This window comes from Pipra filicauda, unplaced genomic scaffold, assembly GCF_003945595.2.
Source record: "Pipra filicauda isolate LSUMZ 115617 unplaced genomic scaffold, ASM394559v2 scaffold419_size605101_pilon, whole genome shotgun sequence".
NCBI classification, from domain to species: Eukaryota; Metazoa; Chordata; class Aves; order Passeriformes; family Pipridae; genus Pipra; species Pipra filicauda.
The window spans coordinates 173424-196374 of NW_024104553.1; the positions used below are offsets into that span (position 1 = coordinate 173424).

Sequence of the window (22951 nt, forward strand, 5' to 3'; positions counted from 1 at the left end):
CTTTCCCCCAAAGCTGCAGGCCACTAGTGGCTTGTGGCAGCAGCAGGCTCTGGCTGGTGTGAGCCCTGGCTGAGGTGGCAGAAGGGAAGCTGGGCCCTCCACAGCAGTACTGCCCTGGTGTACCTGCCTCCTGCCCAGGGCTGTGCTGCCTTGCCAAGAGGACAGGGAAGAAAGTGGTGTACGTCTCCTGGGCTGTGCTGCCTCAGAAAGGTGGATGCCCTGTTGCTTCCTGCTTCAGGGCTGGAGATGGAGTGGTGCCTGGGACAGTCTTCCCGGGTGGCACAGAGGACTGTGCTCAAGCCCCTTTCTGTGGACGTGCAGTGTCTGATGTGAAGAGGAGCTCCCATGGCAACTGTAGTGAGGCTAATGCAGGGACAGCATTAGCCTAGGGAAGCACTCAGGGTGTTTCCTGGGCAGCCGAGATGATTACAGCCCCATGCCAGGAATGGGTGGCAGAGGGCCTAGGCTGTCCGCCCTGCCCTGAGGGCTGGCACACAGCCAGAGTCAAGTGCTGCTCATCCAGCAGCGCAAGGTTGTGTGGGTGCCTGGGCTCCTTGACCTGCAGGGGGTGGCCAATGTGGGCACAGTGGAGCAGTCTGGAGTGGCACAAGAGTGGTGAAAACCCGGTGGCAGGAGAACAGAAGGCACCTCAATTGTGACAAGAGCTTGTTCTTCATGCACTGGCAGCTCACCGTGGTGGGTGATTAGCATCAGTGGCAGCCTGGGGCCTGGAGGGAGACAGAGGTGCTGACAGTACATCTGGCTCAGGGAGAACAGCCCCAGCCTCGGCTCCTCCTTTGTGGTCCTTGGCACCTGCAGATTACTTGTGAGGGCCGGGTGGACATCTACCCTCTGTTGTGCAGCAGCTCTAACTCCTCAAATCAACTGCTTCAGCCACAGGCTCTCTCTCAAGCTGTGAAATGAAATAGTGATTTTTTGCCATGGCATCCCCTCTCCCAGCACTGAAGCATCAAGCTTACTGTCCTTGCAGGATGCCAGGCACCAGGAAACACCCACAGACCACACAGACTTGCTGGGCTGGGTAATGTGGTGCTGAGCAGAGGCTCCCCAAGGGTGCTCTCAATTCTGTCCATGAATGGCTGTCACTGGGGCTTGTCTGGGAAGAATCACAATCTCTACACCATCAAGTGGAGACAACAGGCCCTAGAAAGGCTCAGCACCCCATGTCAGTTGCCTCTAGGAGAGCAAACCTTTGGTGGGGAAAAGGCCTCTCCGGGAAGAAAAGAATGGGGTCACCAACACTCCAATCTCCTTGAAGGGTTCTCTTGGGTTCAGGGGTGCTGTGGCCCTGACTCCCTCTGCCAGGACCCTGCTGCAGGCCTGAGCATGGGAAATTCTCACTGTCTTGGTCCAGATATCTTCAGTGCATTTTCTTGGCTTATCAGCTCCTTCTCACAGCACCCAGCTCACCAGTGATGCTGGAGAGCAGCTGCCAGGCAGGCAGACTAGACACAAAACCTTCTGCTGGGGTGGCAGCAGCTGTGGGCCAGGAACTGGGCAGATGTATGCCATGCAGGGGGATCCCTGCTGTCTTCGTCACTGCCCCCTCCTGAGCGGCAGGTTTGCTTTAAAGACCCTGGCTTCCTTTTATTACTTCCCCTCTCAGATTGCAGCCGGCTGCAAGGCTATTTTTAGCAGCCCGCCTTCTAAAAATAGCTCTGAGCTGTTTGGAGTTGCGTCACAAGAGGTAACTCTCTCCATGAGTGGCTTGGCCTCTGCACCCCAGGAGGATACAAAAGGAGGCCAGGAGCAGAGGGGTCAGCAGGTTCAGCCACAGCCAGAAGCGAAGGAGGCAGCAGTTCAGGCCTGCCAGCTTCAGGCATCGCAGCACCAGCAGTATGACCATCTTCTGCAGCCACTGCCACCAGCCCCTGCAGGCAGAGATGAGCTGCCTGCCCAGGAGGGGCAAGCAGGCACCCAGGGCCTCAAGGCCATTCAGGTGAGCTCCCCCCCACCTCCCACTTTCAGGGCTGTGATGGCCTCTGAGAGCCCTGGGACAGGTCTGATGGCCCTTGCAAAAGGCTTACACTAGCCTGAGACAGTGAGGCTGTCAGCTGGCACGTGGGGAGGAGGTGCAGGAGCTTGGTGGGGCAGAGGGATTTTGGGTAGTTGAAGAGGAAAGACATATCTGGTGGACTGGGGTGCATGTTCTGGCACTGGATGCAATTTCCATCCTTTCGGGGTTTGGTGGCGAGGTTGTGTCGCGTGGGCTCCTCACTAAAGCACAGGTCATTGTCCAACCTGGTCCCCAGCAGGAGAGACACCAGCCACACCAGCAGCATGTCCCCTTGGGTAGCCTTGAGCACCTCTGCCTGCACCCAGTGCACCGAAACAGCTACGCGAGGTTTGCTCTCCTAGAGGCAGCAGCTGGCATGGGTGCTGAGCATCTCCACTCCATATCCCCAAGCTCATAATTCTCCCCGTAGCGACAGGTGGGGAATGCTGTCCCTTTCCCTCCCTGGATGCACCTCCCCAGATGGCTGGCTTTGCAGGTCAACCAAGAGTGCCTCCAAGGCTCGCCGGGACCAGATCAATGCAGAGCTGCAGACATTGCGTTCCCTGCTGCCCATCTCCATGCAGGAGAAGGAGCGGCTCTCCTATCTCCACACCATGGCCCTGGTGTGCCTCCAGCTGCGGGGGGCTCAGCTGTTCCCTCCAGGTACCCATGGCACTGCTGTACCCCATACTATCTTACATCTGTGTGGGGCGCTGCTCCTGCTCCATCAAGACAGCACTTCACCCTGATCCCCCTGCAGGCTCAGCTCCTCCTGCGGAACCGGCCCTCGGCACAGAGCTACTCTCCCTGCTCCCGGGGTTTCTGCTTGTGCTGTCAGCCAGTGGAAAGCTGGTCTACATCTCGGAGAATGTGGCTCAGGTCCTGGGCCTTTCCGTGGTAAGGCTTGCTCACTAGGCATTTGCAGTCACTGTCCTGGTGCCTTTATTGTGTGCACAGCACACTGCCCCAGCAGATGCTGGGTTGTGGCTCCAGTGGTCTGTGTGCCCATGGTGCCAGCCAAGGCTCACCAAAACAGGCACGGTTCTTGAGGAAAGCCCCCTCTTTTGTCAGGTGGAGCTGCTCGCCCAGGGGGACACGGTCTTTGACATCCTGGATGGGCAAGCATGTGAGGATGTGTACAAGAAGCTCCTCCTCGCCCAGAAGGAGCCTGGCAGGGGTAAGGGAGGCCTCTGCTGGCATCTTGCAGATGTTGCCATCTTGCTCTGGCCCTCAGTGGCTGTGATCAGAGATCCAGGGCCAGCCCTGCTGAGAGCAGAGCAGGGGAGCCTCTGACCCACTCGGAATGGTTTGTTTCTCTGCAGAAGTCACTTTTGTCAGTGAGATGTGCACGTCCAAGGCCTTCCGGCTGAAGCACAGAGGGAATCGGGTCGTGACAGTGTGTGGGCGCTTTGTGGCCCTGAGCTGGCCACCCTCCCCCTCCACCACAGCCTTCCTGGCCCTCTGCTCACCGGTCATGCAGTCACCTGCAGATGGCGAAGGTGGTTCCCAGGATGACATATTCCAGAGCACGCACATCCTAGACATGACGTTTATTGATGTCACGGAGAGGTGAGGTGTGCCTGCTTGCACCAGAGCCCCAGCTGTACATCTCAGGCAGCAAGAATCATTTCCCTTCACCAAGCCTTGTATGGGATGCAGGCTAGATACTGTGTGAGCACTGAGACTCACAGACCTCTTCCCTCCTTTACAACTTATTTCTGTACCTCTGTTGTTTTGCTGTCCATCAAGCAGCTGCTGCTCCTTGCTGACAGGGTGCGGACCCTGTATGGCACTCAGTCCCCACTCCCCTTGTCTCCCCCAGTGTCACCTATCACCTTGGCTACCGCAGGGAGGAGCTAGTCGGTCAGTCCTGGTACAGCCTCCTGCACCCTGAGGATGCTGATCTGGCAGCTGCCCAGCACAGGGCCGTGGGTGAGTGTCGGGCCCAGGAGCATGTGTACTGTCCTCTGGCTACATGGTCTGGCTGTGCCTGAAACATGTCTATCCAGGACAGCAGACACAAATCGAATTCAGTCCTGCCCAACTGAGACTCCCTGCTCCAAAAGGATGAGGCAGGGAATTGGTCACACACTGTCTATAAGGTCACAGGTAGCTTCCAAGCTTCGGAGGCTTTGCCACAGTGGACAGAGGAGGGACAAGCCCCCTTGAGCTCCAGCTCTTTCGGGGGGCAGGACTCCTACGGTCTGACTCTGCTCTGTGTGGCTTCTGTGGCGCTGGGGCCAGAGCAGTGACCGCCTGCAGACCTCATCGGGGCAGCCTAGGGGGTGTACAGGCGGCCTGCCGCCGCCTAACGCAGTCGCTTCCCTTGCCCGCAGCGCTCGGGGCCGGCGCCGGGCCCGCCTCGGGGACCGCGGTGCTGCGGGTGCTGCGCCGGGACCGCGCCTGGGCCTGGCTGCGAGTGTGGGCGAGGCGGGACGGCGGGGGCCGCTGCATCTCCTGCACCTGCACCTGCCTCAGGTGAGGGGGCTCCGGGGGGGTGGCGGGGGCCGCCGCATCACCTGCCGCCCCTGACCCCTTGTCCCCGCAGGGAGGAGGAGGCGGCCCACCTGCGCTCCCGGCAGCCCCGCGCCACCGCCCCGCCGGCGGGTCCGGAGCTCACCCGTCTCGCCGCGCAGCTCCGCGCCCTCGCCGACCGCCTCTCGCCGACCGCCTCTGCCCCGCCCGCGCCGAGACCCCCGCCCCTTCCCGAGGAAGGCGATGCCGATTCCTCTGACTGTCTTGGGAACTCTCTACTGAACCCTCCCCAGTTCCTCCCCTCTCCTTTTAACTGGGGAGCGGTGAGAAAATTGGATGCAACATTCCAAGTGTGCCCTCACAGGTCTCAAGTCTACAGAGACACTGACATCCCTTGGTGTGCTGACTGTATCTCTCCTAATGCAGGCCACTGTGCGTAACTCCATCTCCGTTCAGACAGTCACTGCTAAGACCTTCGCAATTCAAGGCGATGGTAAACCCTCATTTTACACAGTTGGTGCTCGTGTTAGAAACCTTGGTCCAGCATCAAGATGACGCAGTGCAGAGGGATCTCGATCTTGCACTTTACCATTTATTGACGAATTAGCTGGATATCACCAGAGTGCGTACGTGACCTGTTCCTCACAAAAGAACGATTTTTGCTTAAAAATGACGCCAATAAAACCCGCTCCCCCACGTGACTCTCTGGTGTGCCCTGGTTCCGCTTCCGGGAGGGCGGGGCCTCGGGCGGGGGCGATGCGGCCGCACCGGGACCGGGCGGGACGGGGACGAGTCGCCGCTGCCGCCGCCACGGAGGGCGAGAAAGATGCGGTCGCGGAGCAGCCGCTCGGGAGGCTGGAGGCGGCGGAGGGCGATGGCGACAGCGACGACGACGGTAGCCTCTCGGGGGACGAGGAGGCGGAGGCGGCGGGGCCCGGCGGGAGAGGTGAGGGGGGGCCCGGCGGCAGCGCCTCCGGTACGGGCGGCGGCCTCAGCGCGCATCGGGGGGTCACGGCCGCCCGCTCAGTGGGAAACGAGTTGGCAAATGGCTTGGTCACATTTCGTATTCCAAGTCCTGCATCCCTCCCTCACCTGCTCCGCTCAGAGGATGAGCTCGGGATCACAGCAGGGTGTGCGCTGGAGATGCGTGAGCGGTCCCTGGAACAAAAACCGTGTAGGGGCCTCTTCCCCGTAGTCGCCTTCCCCGTATGTGGAATCACAGAACTGTAGAGTGGTTTGGGTTGGAAGGGACCTTAAAGATCATCCACTTCCAGCCCCCCTGTTGTGGGCAGGGACACCTTCTACCGTGGAAGATCTCACACATCTCCAGGACAATTGCTCTGTGCAAATTCAGACGTGGAGGAGCTCCAGAGGTCCTCGCCAGGAGAGGTGGAGTGGGAGAACCGGGCGGTGCGTGGCTGTGGGCACGGCTTGGGCTGAGGTTCAGGGTGTGCAGGTGGTGGTTCTCATCCACAATGGTGAGCACAGTGTGGTTTCCTCATCTCAAAATGATCCAGGTGAGAACGAAAACCTTACGAAAAGTACAGCAAAGGCCCTTAAACAAAACTGAGGTGTCAAACACATGGCGTGATACAGGTGTGAGGAGTCACTGATTGTCTTGTGAAAGGGTTCTCCGTGGTGTGTCTGAGTGGGGCCAAGGGGGGAGGCACATCTCCTCTAAAGGTGGACTTTTGGGACTGGTAAGGTGCCCCACTATCTGTTTTAGTCATTTTGGTTTTCTCTGGTGAGGAAATGGTGAGCTTTAGCAAAGCTCAGAGAGAGGACCACTGACAGGCACCCTTTCCTTTCCACAGCTGGATGTGAATGGGAACAGTAGTTTTACTTTTTCCATCTGTTGGAGGGCTCTGTAATCTTTTGTCTGGAGCAGAAGGAGTTATATTTGAGTCCAGCACTAATTTTGTTTCAGCAGGGAACAACTGGGCAGATATCATCCATTTCTTAGGCCAACTGTTCTTGCATCCTGGACGCTCTAATGTGCTCAGCAGGTCGTATAGCCCTCTACAGGCTGAGAAAGGCATAAGGTGTCCATGTGTCACAGGAGTCTGTGGGAGGGTAGGAAACATGAGGAGGCTGTGCTCCTGAGCAGGAAATGTCTCTGTTATCAGTAGGTAACAGTAGCGTATCAAGAGGTGCAAAAAAGAGGAAATAATCCACAAAATAATGGATGAAGAGAAAAAATGGTAGGAGGGAAAAAATGAAATAGACTACAGAGACAGAACAGAAAAGGTAAGTTATATTCTAGGGGGAAAAATGAATGAAAAAATGGGGAAATTAGGGCCTCAAGAAAGAATGCAAGAAACAAGGGAAATAAACTAATCCTGTGTTTTTAACTGGGGCCTTTTCACACACACAGTTGCCAATTCTGCTGCCCAGCAGTGAACATCTGCTAGGACCATTCACTTCTACCCCAAAACATGTTTATTATGTCCAGTGATGTTTTGATGAATGTGAGTGGCTAATTCAATCTCCTACAAATGGGGTGTATTTCTTGGACTGATACTACTGTGTGGAAATCATCCCCATTAGGTTTTGGGTAGTCAAGTCTGGTCACCTGTACCAGTATTGAAATATTTTATCAGTGGAAGCTCTGCATGCCTTTGCTTTCTCTGGTTTATACCAAATCTCTTTTCTAATCCTTTGCATCTTTTTATATGGTGTCTTTGTCTTGTTTTTAGTGACATCTTGTAAGCCTTTGCTATTTAAACAGTATTGTTTTGGAATTGCAGCTAAGTGGAGTATTGTAGTGCAAGTGATGGCGTCTTGTCTGTCTTCAACCTGTGTTAAGAGTATCTTCCACATCATTATGGTCTTAAGCTGTGCCAGGGGAGGTTTGGGTTAGATATTAGGGAGAAATTCTTTACAGAGAGGGTAATCAGGCATTGGAATGGGCTGCCCAGGGAAGTGGTGGATTCTCCATCCCTGGAGGTTTTTAAGATGAGACTGGATGTGGCGCTTAGTGCCATGGTCTAGTAACCACGGTGGTAGTGGATCAAAGGTTGAACTTGATGATCTCAAAGGTCCTTTCCAACCCAGCTGATTCTATGATTCTGTTCTATGATTCTTCCTTTCCTTTAATGCTTTCTTTGCCCTTTTCACTAGTCCTTGTTCAGTGTCTTTCATTTGTGTGCCCAGTGATGCTTTGAGTGATACTTAAATATTGCCGTATGTAGAGATTAATTGCTTTGTCCTCCAGTAACTCGTATAATTAGCACAGATTTTTCCTGAATTTGAGCAGTGTGGCAGCAGATTCTCTTGTCCACGAATTTGTTGGTTTTCTTGTGTCTCTGTGAACCCCAATAGCGAGATTAATGTAAATTGCTGAGCTGCATGGCACTGTGCTCGTGCAGGCACAGCTCATTGGTCTGAAGGGGATTTCACATTCTGGGCAGGCAGTAAGCGATTGTACACGAGTGACAAGGGAAAAGGTGGAGACCAGAAAGGGCAATGCTGCTGTCATCACTAAGAAGGCAGGGGCAAGGGTGTTTGCAGGAGTCCAAGCAAGAGAGGATGTCAAATTGCAGTAAGATAAGGGGGGAGGGTGTTTTGGGGAAATAGTGTAATGAAATCATGCTGTATTCGCATTTCTTTTGTCCCTTGTGTGGCAGACTGGATGTGCAGTGTTCCCTTAGCCTACTTCAGAGGACTAAGGACATCAACAGAGCAGAGTTCATGAGTGTTCAGAACAAGCAAAAAGAAAACATTTCCTGAGGCAACACAAGGCTGTGCCCATTAGGTTTTCTGAATGATGAGAGTAGTTTCTGAAACAGAAGGTCTTAGTTATTGCCAGGATGAGAGTGACTGGGATAATAAATAGTAAGTCCATGCTCTGAGCCAATGTGACTGACCTCATGTTGCTTCCTGAATTTGGCAAAGCACACAGAAACCTTGCTCTTGGGGCAGTGTTTTGGGTTTGCGTGGCAAGGGTTTGGTAGTGAGTGGGCTACAAGGATGCCAGAAGCTTCTCACATGTCCCATTAGCTCAGCTGTGGCCAGGGGTTTTTATAAACAACAGTGGTAGCACCTCTGTGGTAACATCTAAGAAGGGGAAAAGCCCTGCTGCTGATCAGCAACTGGTAGAAAGGAGTGAGAATATGTGAGAGAATCTTCACTGATTTTGCAGACACCAAAATCAGTGAAGAAGGAGAGGGAGGAGGTGCTTCAGGCAGCTGGGCAGAGATACCCCTGCAGCCTGTGGTGCAGCCCATGGTGAGGCAGCTGTGCCTCTGCAGCCCATGGAGGACCCCACACTGAAGTGAGTGAATGTGCCACCATGAGAAGCTGGAGCAGGTTTGCTGGAGGACTTGTGACCCTATGGGGGACCCACGCTGGAGCAGCCTGTTCCTGAAGGACTCCACTCTGTGGAAAGGGACCCAGACTGGAGCAGTTCGTGAAGAACTGTGTCCCGATCTGTTTGTTTTGCTCGTGTGACGGTAATTGGTGAGTGATTTCTCCTGGCTTTATGTCAACCCGTGATCCTTTGTTGTATTTTCTCTTCCCGATCTAGCAGAGGAGAGGAGTGATAGGGCAGCTTGGTGGGCACTTGGCACCCAGCCAAGGCCAATGTACCACAGACAGGATGTGATTGTTCCTGCTGGGCCACAGTTGGGGTGTTCTGTGACAAATGCATTAGTATCACAGAGGCTCAGAAAGGCCATGTGCCTGTCACTGCTCAGAGGTGTTGAGCAGGCAAACACCACCCAAGTCAATTTGCCAAGGCTTTACCTTTTAGAAGTGAGCCAGTACAAACCCCTTCTTGCCCCTACGAGAGAACAGAATGAGCGTATCCAAGTGCTGACTTAAAAAGTGTTTCAGTTGTTAGTTCTGAACACCCAGCGGTGTAAATCCAGAAAGAATCATTTTTACATTCTGTTATAAGAAGTGTTAAAGGTTATTGACACTGAGGGATATTAAAGAAACATATCAACAGACAATTCCAGCAGAATATTGTGCATTCATTACCACCATGGGTAGAATTAGTTTTGCTGTTTCCTGTGTTGTCAGCAGTCAGAGAAGAGAAGGAACATTTTATGAAACACAGGATGTAAATTATGTTCTGGGGAGCTCCCAGCAAGGTTAGGATATGAAACTGCTTTTTGGTGTTGTGGGGTTTTTTCTTCCCCAGTGAATCAGGCTATAAACTGTTTCTGTTGGCAGTGAGTGGTGAAGGTTGAATGTCTAGATTTCAGTAGTTCACAGGCCCCTGGTATGTTGAGGAGGGTCTGCTGTGGGAGCTGCTCCACTGCTGACTGAGCAGAGCAATGGCAGATGTGCAGTGGGGAGTTTGTCTCCAAATCTTAACAGACTGAATAGCCCATGTGGTTTTCTTTCACCTCTTGGCTGGTTTTGTGCTGTGAGAGGTGTGATGATGCCCATTTAAAGGCAATGGAACAACAGTCTGTTGAAGTGGGAGAGTCGGGACTGAGAGGTGGCCAGAATTTGCAATGCAGCCAAAGTATAACCCAGTGCAGAGCTCATACTGCTCTTTGTACCAGGTAGAACCTTTGTACTGCTCTTTTCTGTGCTATTGAGTGGAGAGAGAAGCAAAGGCACATTGGGGTGAGGGGGAGACTATTCCAGTGGTAAAGACTGAAGTGATTAATGAGAGAGGAATCAAAGGCTGAGAGACACAGAGGCTTCTTTCTGCCATGCAGTTGTACAGGGATGACACTACTGTGCTTGTGTCACTGTCTCAGGCTCTGAGACATCCCTGTTGGAGGAATTTGGGAGTGAGAAGTGCCTTGAGAAGCTGTTCAGTTTAGGTGTGTCCTGTGCTCTCTTCCAGATCAGTCTGACATGTCTTTCGAGGAAATACTGCAGATGCAGAGCGATGCAAGAACAAGAGTGTGCAAACAGATGACCAGTGGAAAGAAAACTTCAAAACCTACCAAAGCTATGGTGAAGCAGCAACAAGGCAAAAAGGGGTAAGGAGGCATTTTTGTGATCGGAAAAATATGCATGTGTGCTCTCTGCCTCCAGAAATTACACTGGGAACTCCTCACAGTGCTGGTGTTGCCTTGGAGCTGGCATAGATCTCCTTTAATGTACTAGACAATAATGCCTGTTACTATAGTGTTTCATTTGGGAATGGTCTGGTGCTGTTTTCAGAGCTCTTAATATCCTATCCTGTTCAAATCCCCAGCAGCCACCTGTTACTTGATAGTTAAATTGGCACTCAATGCCTTTATACCCTCTGTGTTAAAGCACTTGTCACCCTCAGCATGGTGTGCTTTTCAAACTGTATGATAGTGTCCACTGTGACCTGAAATAGTTACCCTGCTGGTTTCTAAACCCCTTCCAGCTTATCAGCATCTTCTGCCTGGCTCCACTGGCTGGAGTTACAGTCACAGGCAATTTCATTCATCCTGCTGTTGTCTTATCTGTGGCTTGTCTGTGTTCATTTTTCCTTTTTCCCCTCTCTACAGAGGGAGAACATCACAGACTTTTTCCTGTATTTGGCACAACAAAAACTATCAGATCTTTTTACAGGTCTCCACAGACCCCCACTAGTAACAGCAATACTCTTACCCTTTATTTGCAGTATTTAGCTAATTTTCAGTCCTCAGAGTTGCATCCAAGTGATTTGAACAGGTTTCCTCTGTTACACTAGCGCTCCCTAATTTGTTTCTGAATCTCTGCTTAATACATGTTTCTCCTGCCGTAAACAGTTGATTAGAATAATGTTTCTGCTTTTCCTTTTACCCAGGGTTCTGGGGGATTTTGTGTAGTGCAGCATCTTCACACAGTGTCTCTAATTTCTGCCACACAGTTTGCATAATTCTGCTTTTATTTAATTCCCCTAATCCTTTAAGCGATGTATTGCTGTTAAATCCCACGTGGTGTTTCTCTTGTGTTTTTGTTATGGAAGTGAGTTTCTTAAAGAAAGGACATCAAGGAAATCCCCTGGCACTTAGCTGGCTTCAGCAGTGCTGTATCAAGCTGACTCCGGAGCGTTGTACAGGGGTGTAACCACATCAGCGGACATGGAAATACACTGAATGCTGCTCTAAGAGGGATTTGGAAAACTTACTCCTGGGCGGTTATGTTCCTGCCCTGATGTTACTTGTGGCTGACTGTGGATGCAATGCCCACGCTGTGGGTGCTCTCAGCAGGTTTTTCATGTTTCTGGTACCTTACCTGACAAATCACAGGACGCAGCATCCAAGTAATACAGGGAGAGTAATACCCTGTTCTGCCACCTTATACCATCCCCCTCATATACCCGAAGCATCAAGCTCTAAGGCCTGTGTTGCAAGGAAAACTTTTTCCCTTAATTGATTGTCACTGTAATCCTCACAATCCTGATTCATTATGAAGTCTCTTTTGGGATATGTACCACACACTGTGCAGCCTGTTATCCTGGGGCTGACCTTTTCCTTACTGGTGTTACAGCATGCTTTCTTGCTGAGCCTGGCCTGTCTTTGTAACTTCCAGGTCAGTGCAGAAATTCCCTACTTTGGCATCCATGAGTGCTGAGGGAGCTGGCAGATGTTATCACTCACCCACTCTCCATCATCTTTGAAAGGGCATGGAGAGCAGGAGAGGTGCAAGAGGTCTCAAGGAAAGCCAGTGTCAGAAAGGGCAAGAAGGGAGGACTCGGAAAACTACAGACCAGTAAGCCTCACCTCCATCCTTGGAAACGTGATGGAGAGTCTCATTCTGGAGGTCATCTCTAAGCATGTGGAAGGTTTCTGGGAGTAGTCTGTATGGATTCACCAAGGGGGAATCTTGCTTGACCAATCTGATATCCTTCTGTGATGGCATGACTGGCTGGGTGGCTGAGGTGAGAGCAGTGGATGTTGTCTACCTTGACTTCAGCAAGACTTTTGACACTGTCTTCCCTAACATCCTCATAGGCAAGCTCAGGAAGTGTGGATTAGATGAGTGGATGGTGAGGTGGATTGAGAACCAGCTGAATGGCAGAGCTCAAGAGAGTCGTGATCAGAGATGCAATAGACTAGTTGGAGGCCTGTCGCTAGTGGTGTCCGTGGGGGTCAGTACTGGGTCCAGCATTGTTCAACTTATTCATCAGCGACCTGGATGAAGGGACAGAGTGTCCCTCAGCAAGCTTGCTGACAACACAAAGCTGGGAGGAGTGGCTGGTACACCAGAGGACTGTGCTGCCATTCTGCAAGAACTGGACAGGCTGGAGAGTTGGACAGAGAAGAACTGCCTGAAGTTCAACAAAGACAAGTGCAGGGTCCTGCACCTGGGGAGGAATAAGCCCAAGCACCAGTAGATGCTGGAGGCCGTCCTGCTGGAATGCCGCTCTGTGGAGAAGGACCTGGGGGTCCTGGTGACAACAAGCTGTTCATGAGCCAGCAGTGTGCCCTTGTGGCCAGCAAGGCCAATGGTATCCTGGGGTGCATTAGGAAGAGCCTTGCTAGCAGGACAAAGGAGGTGATCCTGCCCCGCTAGTCAGCCCTGGTCAGGCCACACTGGGAGTGCTGTGTCCAGTTCTGGGCTCCTCAGGACAGGGGAGACAACAGAGCTATTGGAGTGGGTCCAGCGGAGGGCAAAAAAAATGACTGGAGCATCTTTCTTTTGAGGACAGATTGAGGGAGATGGGCCTGTTCAGCCTCAAGAAGAGATGACTGAGAGGGGACCTTATCAATGCTTACTTATCAATGTTAAGGTCAGGGGTTGAGGGGATGGGGCTAAGCTCTTTTCAGTGGTGCCCAGCAACAGGACAAGGGGTAACAGGCACAGTCTGAAACACAGGGAGTTCCATGTGAGTATGAGGGAAAACTTTACTGTGAGAGTGGCTGAGCACTGGAACAGGCTGCCCAGTGAGGTTGTGGAGTCTCTGTCTCTGGAGATATTCAAAATCCACCTGGATGCAATCCTGTGCAACCTTGTCTAGGTTCACCTGCTTTAGTAGAGTGGTGGTCTCTAGGTGATCACCAAAGGTCCCTTCCACCCCTAGCCATTCTGTGACTATGAGAGAAATAATCGAGTACAGCACATCTACTGATGCAGGTGGTGGGTTTTCACTTGATACAGTGGGGCTGTTATAAGTTCTGTGTAGGGTTGGTTTAACTACACATTTATACATTTGGTTGCCTTAGCCTTCTGTGGCTCGACTGAGTCACCTCTTTGCTCTCTGCAGGTATAGGGAGGATTGAGTTGGGAGAGTCTGTTGTGCAGTAATGTTCTTCTGAGGGTTTGACTAACTCCCGAAATATTAGCCTGGGCCTCATTCTGACATCTGATCCTCTTAAATACATTTCTCTCTTTTTCAGGCCATTGGAGATGTCTGCCAAGAAGCCTGTGCCTTTTCTGCGACAAGTCGTCTCTGTTAGAAAGAAGGTGGGTGCTCCCCCTCCCCAGTTCAGGAGTTGACTTCCCATAGCAATGCTGGTAATTGGGCTGCTGCAGATGGCAGCGGCTGTTTCTAGAGAACAGGGCTGGTCTACTGGTGAGCGCAGACAGTGATAGTGTTTCCCTGGGGAGAAGAAGGGATGGGTGCAGGAGCAGCTGCAGGTTAACTTCAGTGTTTGTGTCCAAAGTGTTTCTAGAAGATGTAATGACTCCCACCAATGACAATTTCACTGCAAGCCACAGTCACTGTTCAGTACTAATCCCAGAAGTTCAAATGTCCATCTACTTTCTAATCTGAATGTAACTTTGACTTGTTATTGCTGGATCATCTGAATATGTTGATTTCTGCAGTCAGAGATCTCTTTTTATCTCTCCCTTTTTTATGACCTGACCCAGTTAATCTGTGAAAATCTAGATAGGTTTGAGTTCCCAAATCCATCACCTTGACAACACATATTAAGCAAGCTCTTGGTCTGGGAGTTGCAAGTGTTTGGAGGTAGCACTCCTGCTCCTGTTCCTTGAATTGGATACTCCTGGGTGTAGACTTGCATATGGAAGTGTCTGTTGTTTGGTAGACTGGATGCAGGCTTGCTTTTGTGAGGGACTGCCACCTTAATCATCGCACTCAGTCTTTGCCAAATGCAGATGTTTCGATGGTGGGTGTGTAATATTGCTGGTGAAAAAAATGGCAAGGTCTGATCTGTGAAAGGAGAGTAAGCAGGCTATTAATAGGATAATCCTGGCTACAGCTCTTGCCTCTGCCTTCCTTGCCATCAGGTCCACAGAGACCCTCGATTTGATGACTTGTCTGGAGAGTATAAGCCTGAAATATTTATGAAGACGTACAGCTTCCTGGACAGCATCAAGAAGCAGGAGAAGGAGGTGATGCTCTGTGCCTGTCCTTGCCTGGAAGAACCTTGCTTGGCAGGGGCTACTTCTTCCAAGGCTTTTCACAGTGGAGGTGACAGACAGGCAGTCATGCAGCTTTCTGCTCTCTTCTAGATGGTTCAGAAGCAGCTGAAGAAATGCCGGAACATGGAGCAGAAGGAGAAACTTCAGCAGCTTCTGAACCGTATGGTGAGTTCAGCACAGCGTCTCTCTGTGAGGCACTGGAAGAGAGGATGTGTGACCTGAGGTCTGCCTCGATGCTGACACAGGCCATCTTTTTTGTACAGACACAGCAAGAACAGGCACAGAAAAAACAGCAGAAGCTGAGGGAGAGAGAGCTGTCTTTGAAGAGACAACAGAGGGAATTGGCCAAGCAGGGAAAGAAACCCTTTTTCCTAAAGAAATGTAAGTATTCAGTGTGAACATGCTGCAGGAAGACCTAGAGGGAGTACTGCTGACAGGAATTCAAGCACTTGTAGTGAGGTGTCCATACTATTCCACAGAGCCATGGAGGGATTTTTCTAGTACTGGTGCTCAATGGGCAAGCTAAGCCTGGGAGCCAGGGAGGGAGAGGTGAGGATGGGCTGGTCTGTAGATGTGTTTTGGGCTTCGGTTTAAAACTTTGCTTCCCTCTCCTCTACAGCTGAGAAACGGAAATTGGAGCTAGCTGAGAAGTATGCAGAGCTGAAGAGGAGTGGAAAGCTGGAGAGCTTCCTGAACAAGAAGAGGAAGAGAAATGCCATCAAAGACAAGCGCCGTCTACCCTCACAGAAGAACTTGTGATGTTGGACAGACGTGCTGTTGTCTGGCACTGGGACTCATTCTGCCTTAGCCAGGCCTGGAAGATGGCTATCCTTCTTCCCAATATCTGCCTGCCACTGCACAGTGATGCTGTAAGGCAGCAGAGCAGAGGCTGAACTGAAGGAAATAGTGGGGGTTTTGTAGGTGAAATATCCTCTTAACTTGTGGTTTAGACCATGGGTGGTGACAAGTGTGTCGTGCAGATGCTTACAGTGTTGACAGCTGTTTTTGTCCTTGCACCTGCTCATTTCTAACTCTAGCAAGGAAAGCATGAGTCCTGCCCTGCATTGCTGGCTCTACTCAAGGTTTTCTCAGACTTCCACTGAGGTGGAAAAGGACCTGTTCAAAGCAGGGCTGGCACTGACTTCAGACCAGGTTGCCATGGGATGCATTGGTGGGGTCTGTTAATGTCCCAGGAGAGATGCCACCACCTCTCCTGGCCTCTGCTCTACTGCTTCAGGTTCTCAAGATGGAACTTTTTGTTCCCTCATCCAGGAAACCTGCCTGGTGCTATCCATATCATTGTCTTGTTCTCATTGAAGTGCCCAGCTGTCTTTCAGTAGCCTTGTCACAGGTCTGAGGGGTGGGTGGAAAAGAGGGGCTGTAAGGTCTCTGCAAAGTCTGTTCTTCTTAAGGGTCAATAAACCCTGTTCCCTCAGTCTTTCCTTGCAGTGCTTCAGCCTCTGACGACTTTCACATACTGAACTGGAGTCAGCCCAGACAACCATCTGTCTTTTGGTGGCCCAGCCTGGATGCAGTATCTGGATGTAGTCTCACAAGGGCTGAGTAAAGGGAAGAGGATCACACTGCTCTGCATGGGCTGCACCTAGTGATGCAGACCCAGCTGTGGCTAGCCTTCCTCTGTCAGAGGGCATGCTGCTGACTGCTCAGCTACTGCTACTCCTGATCTCTCCTTCAGAGCAGCTTGGCCTCTCTCCTTGGCTTCTCATGGTTGTCTCCACAGGGCTGTTAGTGCTTCTGGGAAGCTGATCCTGTATGAAATAAAATACTGGTTTTCCTTTACTCCCAGTGTCGTTGCTGTTACAGTCAAAAGTGTTTGAACTTAGGGGAGTTAATGCCTCTCTCCAATATTATGTTTGAACACCAGCTCTCTTGTTTCTCCTTACTCTGGTTACCCCTGTCTGCTGTGGTTGTGCTGATAAGGAGGTGACTTGGATGATCCCTGTCTTACAGGTGCTGGGAGAGTGCCTTGGCTCTGCAGAACAGGGCATTGCCTGGGCACAGCTGTGCTGTGTGCAGGTGGGCCACAGTTGTGTGGGGCCAGGGGACAGGCATTGCTATAAGCAAAACATGGAACAATGAGCAGCTCATTGGCCTGAGGGTGTTGCTAAAGCACCTGCCTCCACTGCAGTTCCTGTGGGTGATGCTGTGCTGACAGGTCTTAGTGTAACTGGGGGAAGGCAGTAGAAATGGGATGTGCCAGCTTGGCTAGAGACCTGCTGCCACAGCCTTGCTAAGGGGCCATGTGGCATTCCTCAGCATATGAGTACGTGTCCCCATGTAGGGCGCTTGTAGGTCCTGTACAGGAGGTGGCAAGTCTGGTGGACCCAAAGTGGTCTTGCTTTCCCCTCCTGCCCCTCTGGAGCCAAAGGGCATCTTCTTGCTGAGGCCTGTACGCCTTACTTTGCTTACAAAGCAAAGGGGTGGAGCTTTAGTGTTGAATATTCAATATACCCGCGTCACAGCGAGCGGGCGTGGTTTCCACCAAAAACACGCCGAGACAGTTGAAGTTCAGATGGTCCTACGTCGGAAGCAGGAGTGAGGGCTGCTGGTGGCGCGCTCCGGAGGAGAAAGGGTGCAGGTCTAGGATCCCAGAGACCGTATGGCTGCTCGGTGCCACCGGGAATGCCGTCTGCTTCTCCTCCAAAGGGAGGGAAAGGCACCGTCCCGACGGGTCCGGAGTCGCTCTGGAGCTATTTTCGCAGCCACCGAGATACCCTGCAGCCTGCCGCCGCCTGCTACATCCCGGCTGTGGAGAGAGGATGTAAGATCGGGGATCCCAAGACTGTGTGGCTGCTCAGTACAGAGAGAAGCCGCCGCGGCTACTGAAAGCGGAGTTTCTGCACCTTCAAAAGGAGGGGGCGGCCCTGGACCGCACGCCGCTCCCGGGGCTTGCGCAATCCCTTAGCGGATCGCCGCTTCTCGCTTTTGAAAGCCGCCGACGCGTTTTTGCCACCGCCGCTTTTTCCAGGCGCACAGCAGGGAACCAAGAGCCCCCTGCGCCCACGCCGCCGCTACGCCCGGACCCACGCCAGCATCTCGGCAGCATAACTCCTTCCAGACTAAATCGTCTTCCAGGTTTCTGTTTTGTTCGTGTTTCCCCCGTGGTTTTTGCCTGGCTGGGGAGGGCGTCGGGCCGCGGGGATTCGTTTGCCACATTGTTTTCTTTGTTCCCCTGGACCACGTGGGGCCGGCGCAGTGGGAACGGGAACCATTTCTTTTGGTTTTGCCCTAGGTGTGTGTGGGGGAACGTAACAATTTTTTACCTTTGTTGGTTTTGTGGGTAAACCATTCTTTTTCCTCTGTATTGCTGTGTTATTTGTGAGTTTTACCTCAGTAAAATTGTGACTAACGTTTTTTAACCTCTCGCAGTCTTTTTTTGTTTTCCCTCTCCACCATCGTAAGGGGTGGCTTGAGCATTCTTAACTTTTTTTCTCCCCGCTGAGTTTTTAAAACCAGCACAGCCTGCAAGGAGAGCATCCTCGCTGGGATGTCACCTGCTTCTGCTCAGCACGTTAGTAGTGAGGAGTGAGCCTGCTGGCCTCTGTACGTGCCAGCTCCTGGGCCCAGCTCCCCGCAGCAGGGGAAGTCCTTGGGCGTTGCCCAACTCAGCCAGTAGTGAGGTGTCACTGGTTATTTGGGCAGGCGGCAGCATGGCAACACCAGCTCCAAGAGGAGATGCTTCCACCATCTCCACGGAGCCTCCTACTGCCAGGAAGCTGCTCTTTCCTGTAGCCTCCCAGCCTCAAGCAGTTGGATTATTTTCCTTGTTTCTAAGGTGATTCGGGCAGTGTGTCCCTTCCAGACCTGCACTGGTGTCCCTCCAGGTGAAGCGTGGGGACTTGCTATGGGTGTCCCTGAGCATGGCTGGTACCAGTTGATGTAACTGTAGCTGTGCACAGGCAGTGGTGACTGACAAAGCTGCCACACCTACCCCACCAGTGACACCCTCAGAGCCCACTTGACTCTCACAAGGACCCACCTCTCCTCTCCCAAATGTTCAGACCCAGGTATCTGGGATGCTCTCCCCAGGCCTAGGCAGTCACTGAGCAAGCCTCTCCACATGTGCTGCAGCTGGACTTACAGGCACACAAGGGACACGCACACACAGGAGTGGTGGGGGGATCTGCCTGCTGCCAGGGACACAGACAGGAGAAGGCTGCAGGGCTCAGGTCTTTTATTGCAAAGAGGGAGATAATACAAAAAAGGACAGTCACCCCTTTCTGGGTCCCCCCAGGCCTGCAGCTGGCTGAGAGGGGTGACAGCAGGGGAAGGCTCAGGCGTTGCTCCTCCTGCATGGGGGCCTTGGCTTACACAGTGGGGAGCAGGTTGCTGCCAAGGACCACACTAGAGCCAGGGCCATCCACAACAGTAAAGCAGGTGACCTGCTGTGTCCCTGTGTGGTGCCCTGCCTGGCCAGAGGGCAGTGCTGTATGGGGAGCACTGGTGGGGGAGCCTGGCACAAGATAGGGCTGCCTGGCCCCAGCCAGACACAACACCTGGCAGGCAACCCTGGCCTCCTCCTCTACTCTGCTGCCTGTTTCACTTGGTGGGGTGCTGAGGTCTCAAACTGCTCTGCAGCCTTATGGAGGCCACTACAGGGGGCCCTCACCATGCGACCCTCGGGGCCCTGAGCAGCTTTGCCCAGGGAGGGAGGGAGCAGGGTCGTTGCCCTCTGTCCAGGCGGGGAGCTCAGCGGCCTCTGGTTTGTCGGTACTGCTGGGTACCATGGTGGTGCCCAGGCTGTAGCTCCTGCTGGCTTGTCACGTGTTGTCCCGGGCCAGCTCCTCGGGGCAGGCAGGCTGGTCCCGGGACTTGCGCAGCCCTACTGTGGGCAGTTGGGCTGGGTCACTGTGCTGTAGGTCTGGCCCCGAAGGTGTGTGGTGCTGGTGCCGCTGGTACTGCACAAACATACAGACCTTCATCCCAATGGCAAGCATGTTTTTGCCCATGAAGATGCTGGAGACCCGGGCGTCCCTGAAGAAGACCATGTTGCTGCCTCGGATGAAGATGGTGGTGATGTTTACAGTGAGCATGCTCAGCATGGGGTACAGCATCATCCGGTGCGGCACGATGCCAATGCCCTGCATGCTGATCTCACACAGGGACACGCACGGGAGGACCAGGAGCAAGATGTAGCAGTAGAAGAACATGATGCCCTCAGCCCAGAGCGGCAGCCCCTTCTTCTGTGGCTCCCACAGGTTGGCCTGGATGTCCAGCACATCCAGCATGTCCACAATGACCCAGAAGAGGCGGTTGCGGAGATCTTCCTTCTTCTTGAATGTTCTGACATACTCCATATGCTCCGTGGCCACCAACAACACGTAGAGGGCTGGGATGCAGATGGAGAGCAGCAAGGTCAATGCTTTGCGAGCTATGAGGTCCAAGCTTTTCCGGTCAGCTTTATAATTCTGGTACACAAAGTAGACTTTGATCTCCAGAACGAAGACATACAGGAACCAGAGGATCATGGCATAGCCCCGCTTAGCTGTCTTTACCTCTGCCCCGACCCAGATGGCCACATAGCGGAGGACCAGCAGGAAGCACAAGTCACCCACTGCCACCATGACACAGATGCCCAACTTCCTGGAGCCCTGGCTCTGCTCCACCAGGTAGGCATCCATGAGGACGAGGCTGGTCATGATGAGCACAGTGGAGAGGCACACGTGGGGCTTGCTGACAGGTGGTGGGGGAACCATCCTGCACAGAGGAACAGGCAGGGTTGTCAGGGAGTTGCTGAGATTTCCTATCCCCACCCTTGGGCCCCCTTCTGCTGCCCTCTCCCCAACAGCTGTGGATGGCTGAAAGAAGGGAGGGGAGCGTTCAAAGATTTCAACCATCCTATGTGCCTGGTTTGTTCCAAACCTGCAGACTTCTAGCCAAAGTACTCCTGAGACTCCTGACCAGGCCATCCCGGTGGCCCATGATGTCTGAAGCCCAGCTCCTAGGCTGCACATAGTGGGACAGGCTGGACACTTGGGACACTTTAAGCACTTGGGATGCCACTGCCTCTTCTGGTAGCTCATCTCACTGGCTAGTCTCTGCCACCATGAAGGGTATGTGCCTTATTTTCCATGGGACTTCCCAGCCAGTGGCACTGGTTATATTTTTTCCCCCAAGGCACATAAGACCACAACTATGCATTTAACCCAAGCAGGCCCTTAACTGCTATGATCCAGGACTGTTCTTTTTAGTCTCCTTATTCTCATGCACAGCACAAGATGAAGGGTTATTTTTAGCCTAGCTATCCTGTGGGGTGGGAGGGAAGAAATCAGCCCAATATTCAGTTTCCTTCAGGTTCATGGTCCCCAAGAGCTTTGTCTAGAGCTGTTTGCCCATGCCTACCCTGCCCCAACACCATAAACTGAAAGCAAGGAAAAGCAGCACCAGCCCACAGCTCCAGGACACAAGGAGCTCTGCAACAGGCCCTCAATTTTGGCAGGATGCTCAGCTTTCCTGGGCTGGGGCAGAGCAAAGCACCGTCCCCAAAAGCACCCTGCGTGCCTTGTATGGCACCAGGACTGTCAGACTCCCTCCCCCTGACCAAGCACAGCTGCAGGCAGCTGCTGTCAGAGGCAGAGAGGGAGGACAGAGTTGGGGCCTCTCCAGGCATAACTCAGCAGCTGCTCTGGAGGGGAGCCAGCCCCCCGGATGAAATGGAGGATGAAGCTGGGCTGATGACTGTGTGGCACAGTGCTGCACGATGGCTGCCCACGCAGAGCTCGCCTCAGCCACACCTGGGCCATGCAGGGGCACCAGGACACCATCCTGGTCATCCAGTGGGCAGTGTGTGGGTGGCATTTGACCATGGAGCAAGCCACTTGAGAGCAGGATGGAGACCGCACAGTTAATGGTCACCTCTGCACACGGATGCTCCTGGTGCTGAAACTGATGGCACAGGGCCCTGAGCACAAGCTACCTGAACTCCTGCTCTTTGGCTGAGGGAGCAGGTGTCCGGCACAGTCGTGCATCTCTGGGCCCAGCAGCATCCTTGCATGTTGTGGGAGGCAGTGAAGCCTGAAGCTGCCAGATACAGGTGCCTCTCAGGGGGAAAAGACCAGAGGCCGGTGAGCTTGGGGGAGCTCATGGATGTGGCACATCTGGAGAGCGCCACACGGCTGGGGCTCACCCGCCTGTCACTCCACGGCCTTCCCGAGCCTCCGGAGAGACTGGGGGTACCCCAAGCCCCAGTTCAGCAGGGCCTCACCGCACGGACGCTCACCCCGGGGCCCGAGTGGGGCCGCCCCACCGGGCCGTGTCCCCTCTGGGTGCCCGGGCGCCCCCGACCCCGCCTGTCCAGAGCCCCCTTCCCACGCCGGCCGGGCCTCGTCGGGGGCGGGCGCTGCCCGCCGGCCGCGGCAGCTCGGCCCGCAGGCCCCCCGGGGTCCCGCTTACCTCGGGCGGCTCCCCGGGGCGCAGGGCAGCGGCGGCGGCGGCCCCGGGCCCGGCGCGGCATCGCCCGGCGCGGCCCGGCGGCGGTGGCTCTGCGGCGACGGCGCTTGGCCCCTCCCGGTGGGCGGCGGGCGGGGACTGCGGCGGCCCCCGCCTCACTGGCGGGCCCGGCACCGCCCGCCGCTCTTCCTGCTCCCGTTCCTCTCTGCCCGCCGCCCCTGGGGCCCTTCGGCGGGGCTCCCTCCCGCTCCCCTGCCGTCCCCATCAGCTCCCGCCCTGGGGCCACGTCCTGCATCCCCTCCCTCCTCCAGCCAACCTCCCACCCCACGGCCTCCTCCTGCCCCTCCGCCCTGCCCCGGCCTGACACAGACCCCTCACGGCCGCAGCCCAGCAGTGGTCCCAGGAAAACCTGTGGCGCACAGGGAAGCCTGGGCTGACAAGGGTCCTGCCTGCCCTCCAGGAGGGACTGGGGCCAGGACCCCTCCTTGCTGGGGCCTTACTGGTGGAGGAGGCGGGGGAACGCATGCACCTCCGTGACCTGGCACCCAGCTATGCTGGTCTGCAGGATCCTGGGAACTCCAGCTCCTCAGGACTCTGGTACAGCTGGGCTTGGCACAGCCAGGGGCTTGTGTGCAGATAAACCAAGCCAGGGAAGGTGAAAGGTTTCCCTTACCTTGGCGGATATACCTCTCTGCAAATGCTCTTCTATCAGCCTAAGCAGCTTATTGCATTTAACTCTGAACTTGCTTCTAAGTGATTTAGGTCTTAGCTACACAGGGAAGGTTTAGCAATGTATTT

The 22951-nt window shown here is 53.8% G+C and overlaps 3 protein-coding genes across 4 annotated transcripts; 2 read left to right on the forward strand and 1 right to left on the reverse strand.

The window, feature by feature from the left end:
- Positions 1-12: 12 nt before the first annotated feature.
- LOC113999457 (neuronal PAS domain-containing protein 4-like) lies at positions 13-5193 on the forward strand. Its single transcript, XM_027742900.2, has 8 exons — positions 13-1960; positions 2514-2680; positions 2778-2914; positions 3089-3194; positions 3340-3586; positions 3840-3949; positions 4354-4495; positions 4566-5193. Exons 1-8 carry the CDS (start codon positions 1860-1862, stop codon positions 4930-4932), a joined length of 1377 nt encoding a protein of 458 aa, XP_027598701.1. The 5' UTR covers positions 13-1859; the 3' UTR covers positions 4933-5193.
- Positions 5194-5248: 55 nt separating this feature from the next.
- Positions 5249-15502, forward strand: RRP36 (ribosomal RNA processing 36). The gene is made up of 7 exons (XM_039385530.1): positions 5249-5468; positions 10296-10434; positions 13753-13819; positions 14609-14713; positions 14834-14908; positions 15007-15124; positions 15363-15502. The coding sequence occupies exons 1-7, from the start codon at positions 5249-5251 to the stop codon at positions 15500-15502; spliced, it is 864 nt and encodes a 287-aa protein (XP_039241464.1).
- A 3419-nt stretch (positions 15503-18921) lies between these two features.
- Positions 18922-22232, reverse strand: LOC113999461 (transmembrane protein 121-like). Of its 2 annotated transcripts, none has more exons than XM_027742910.1 (2): positions 22157-22232; positions 18922-20461 (listed from the first exon to the last, which is right to left on the reverse strand). In XM_027742910.1, the coding sequence occupies exon 2, from the start codon at positions 20458-20460 to the stop codon at positions 19525-19527; it is 936 nt and encodes a 311-aa protein (XP_027598711.1). In that variant the 5' UTR covers position 20461; positions 22157-22232; the 3' UTR covers positions 18922-19524. The 2 variants fall into 2 exon arrangements, with proteins under 2 accessions (XP_027598711.1, XP_027598713.1); XM_027742912.2 differs by lacking the exon at positions 22157-22232 and adding an exon at positions 21681-21825.
- Between the last annotated feature and the right edge of the window lie 719 nt (positions 22233-22951).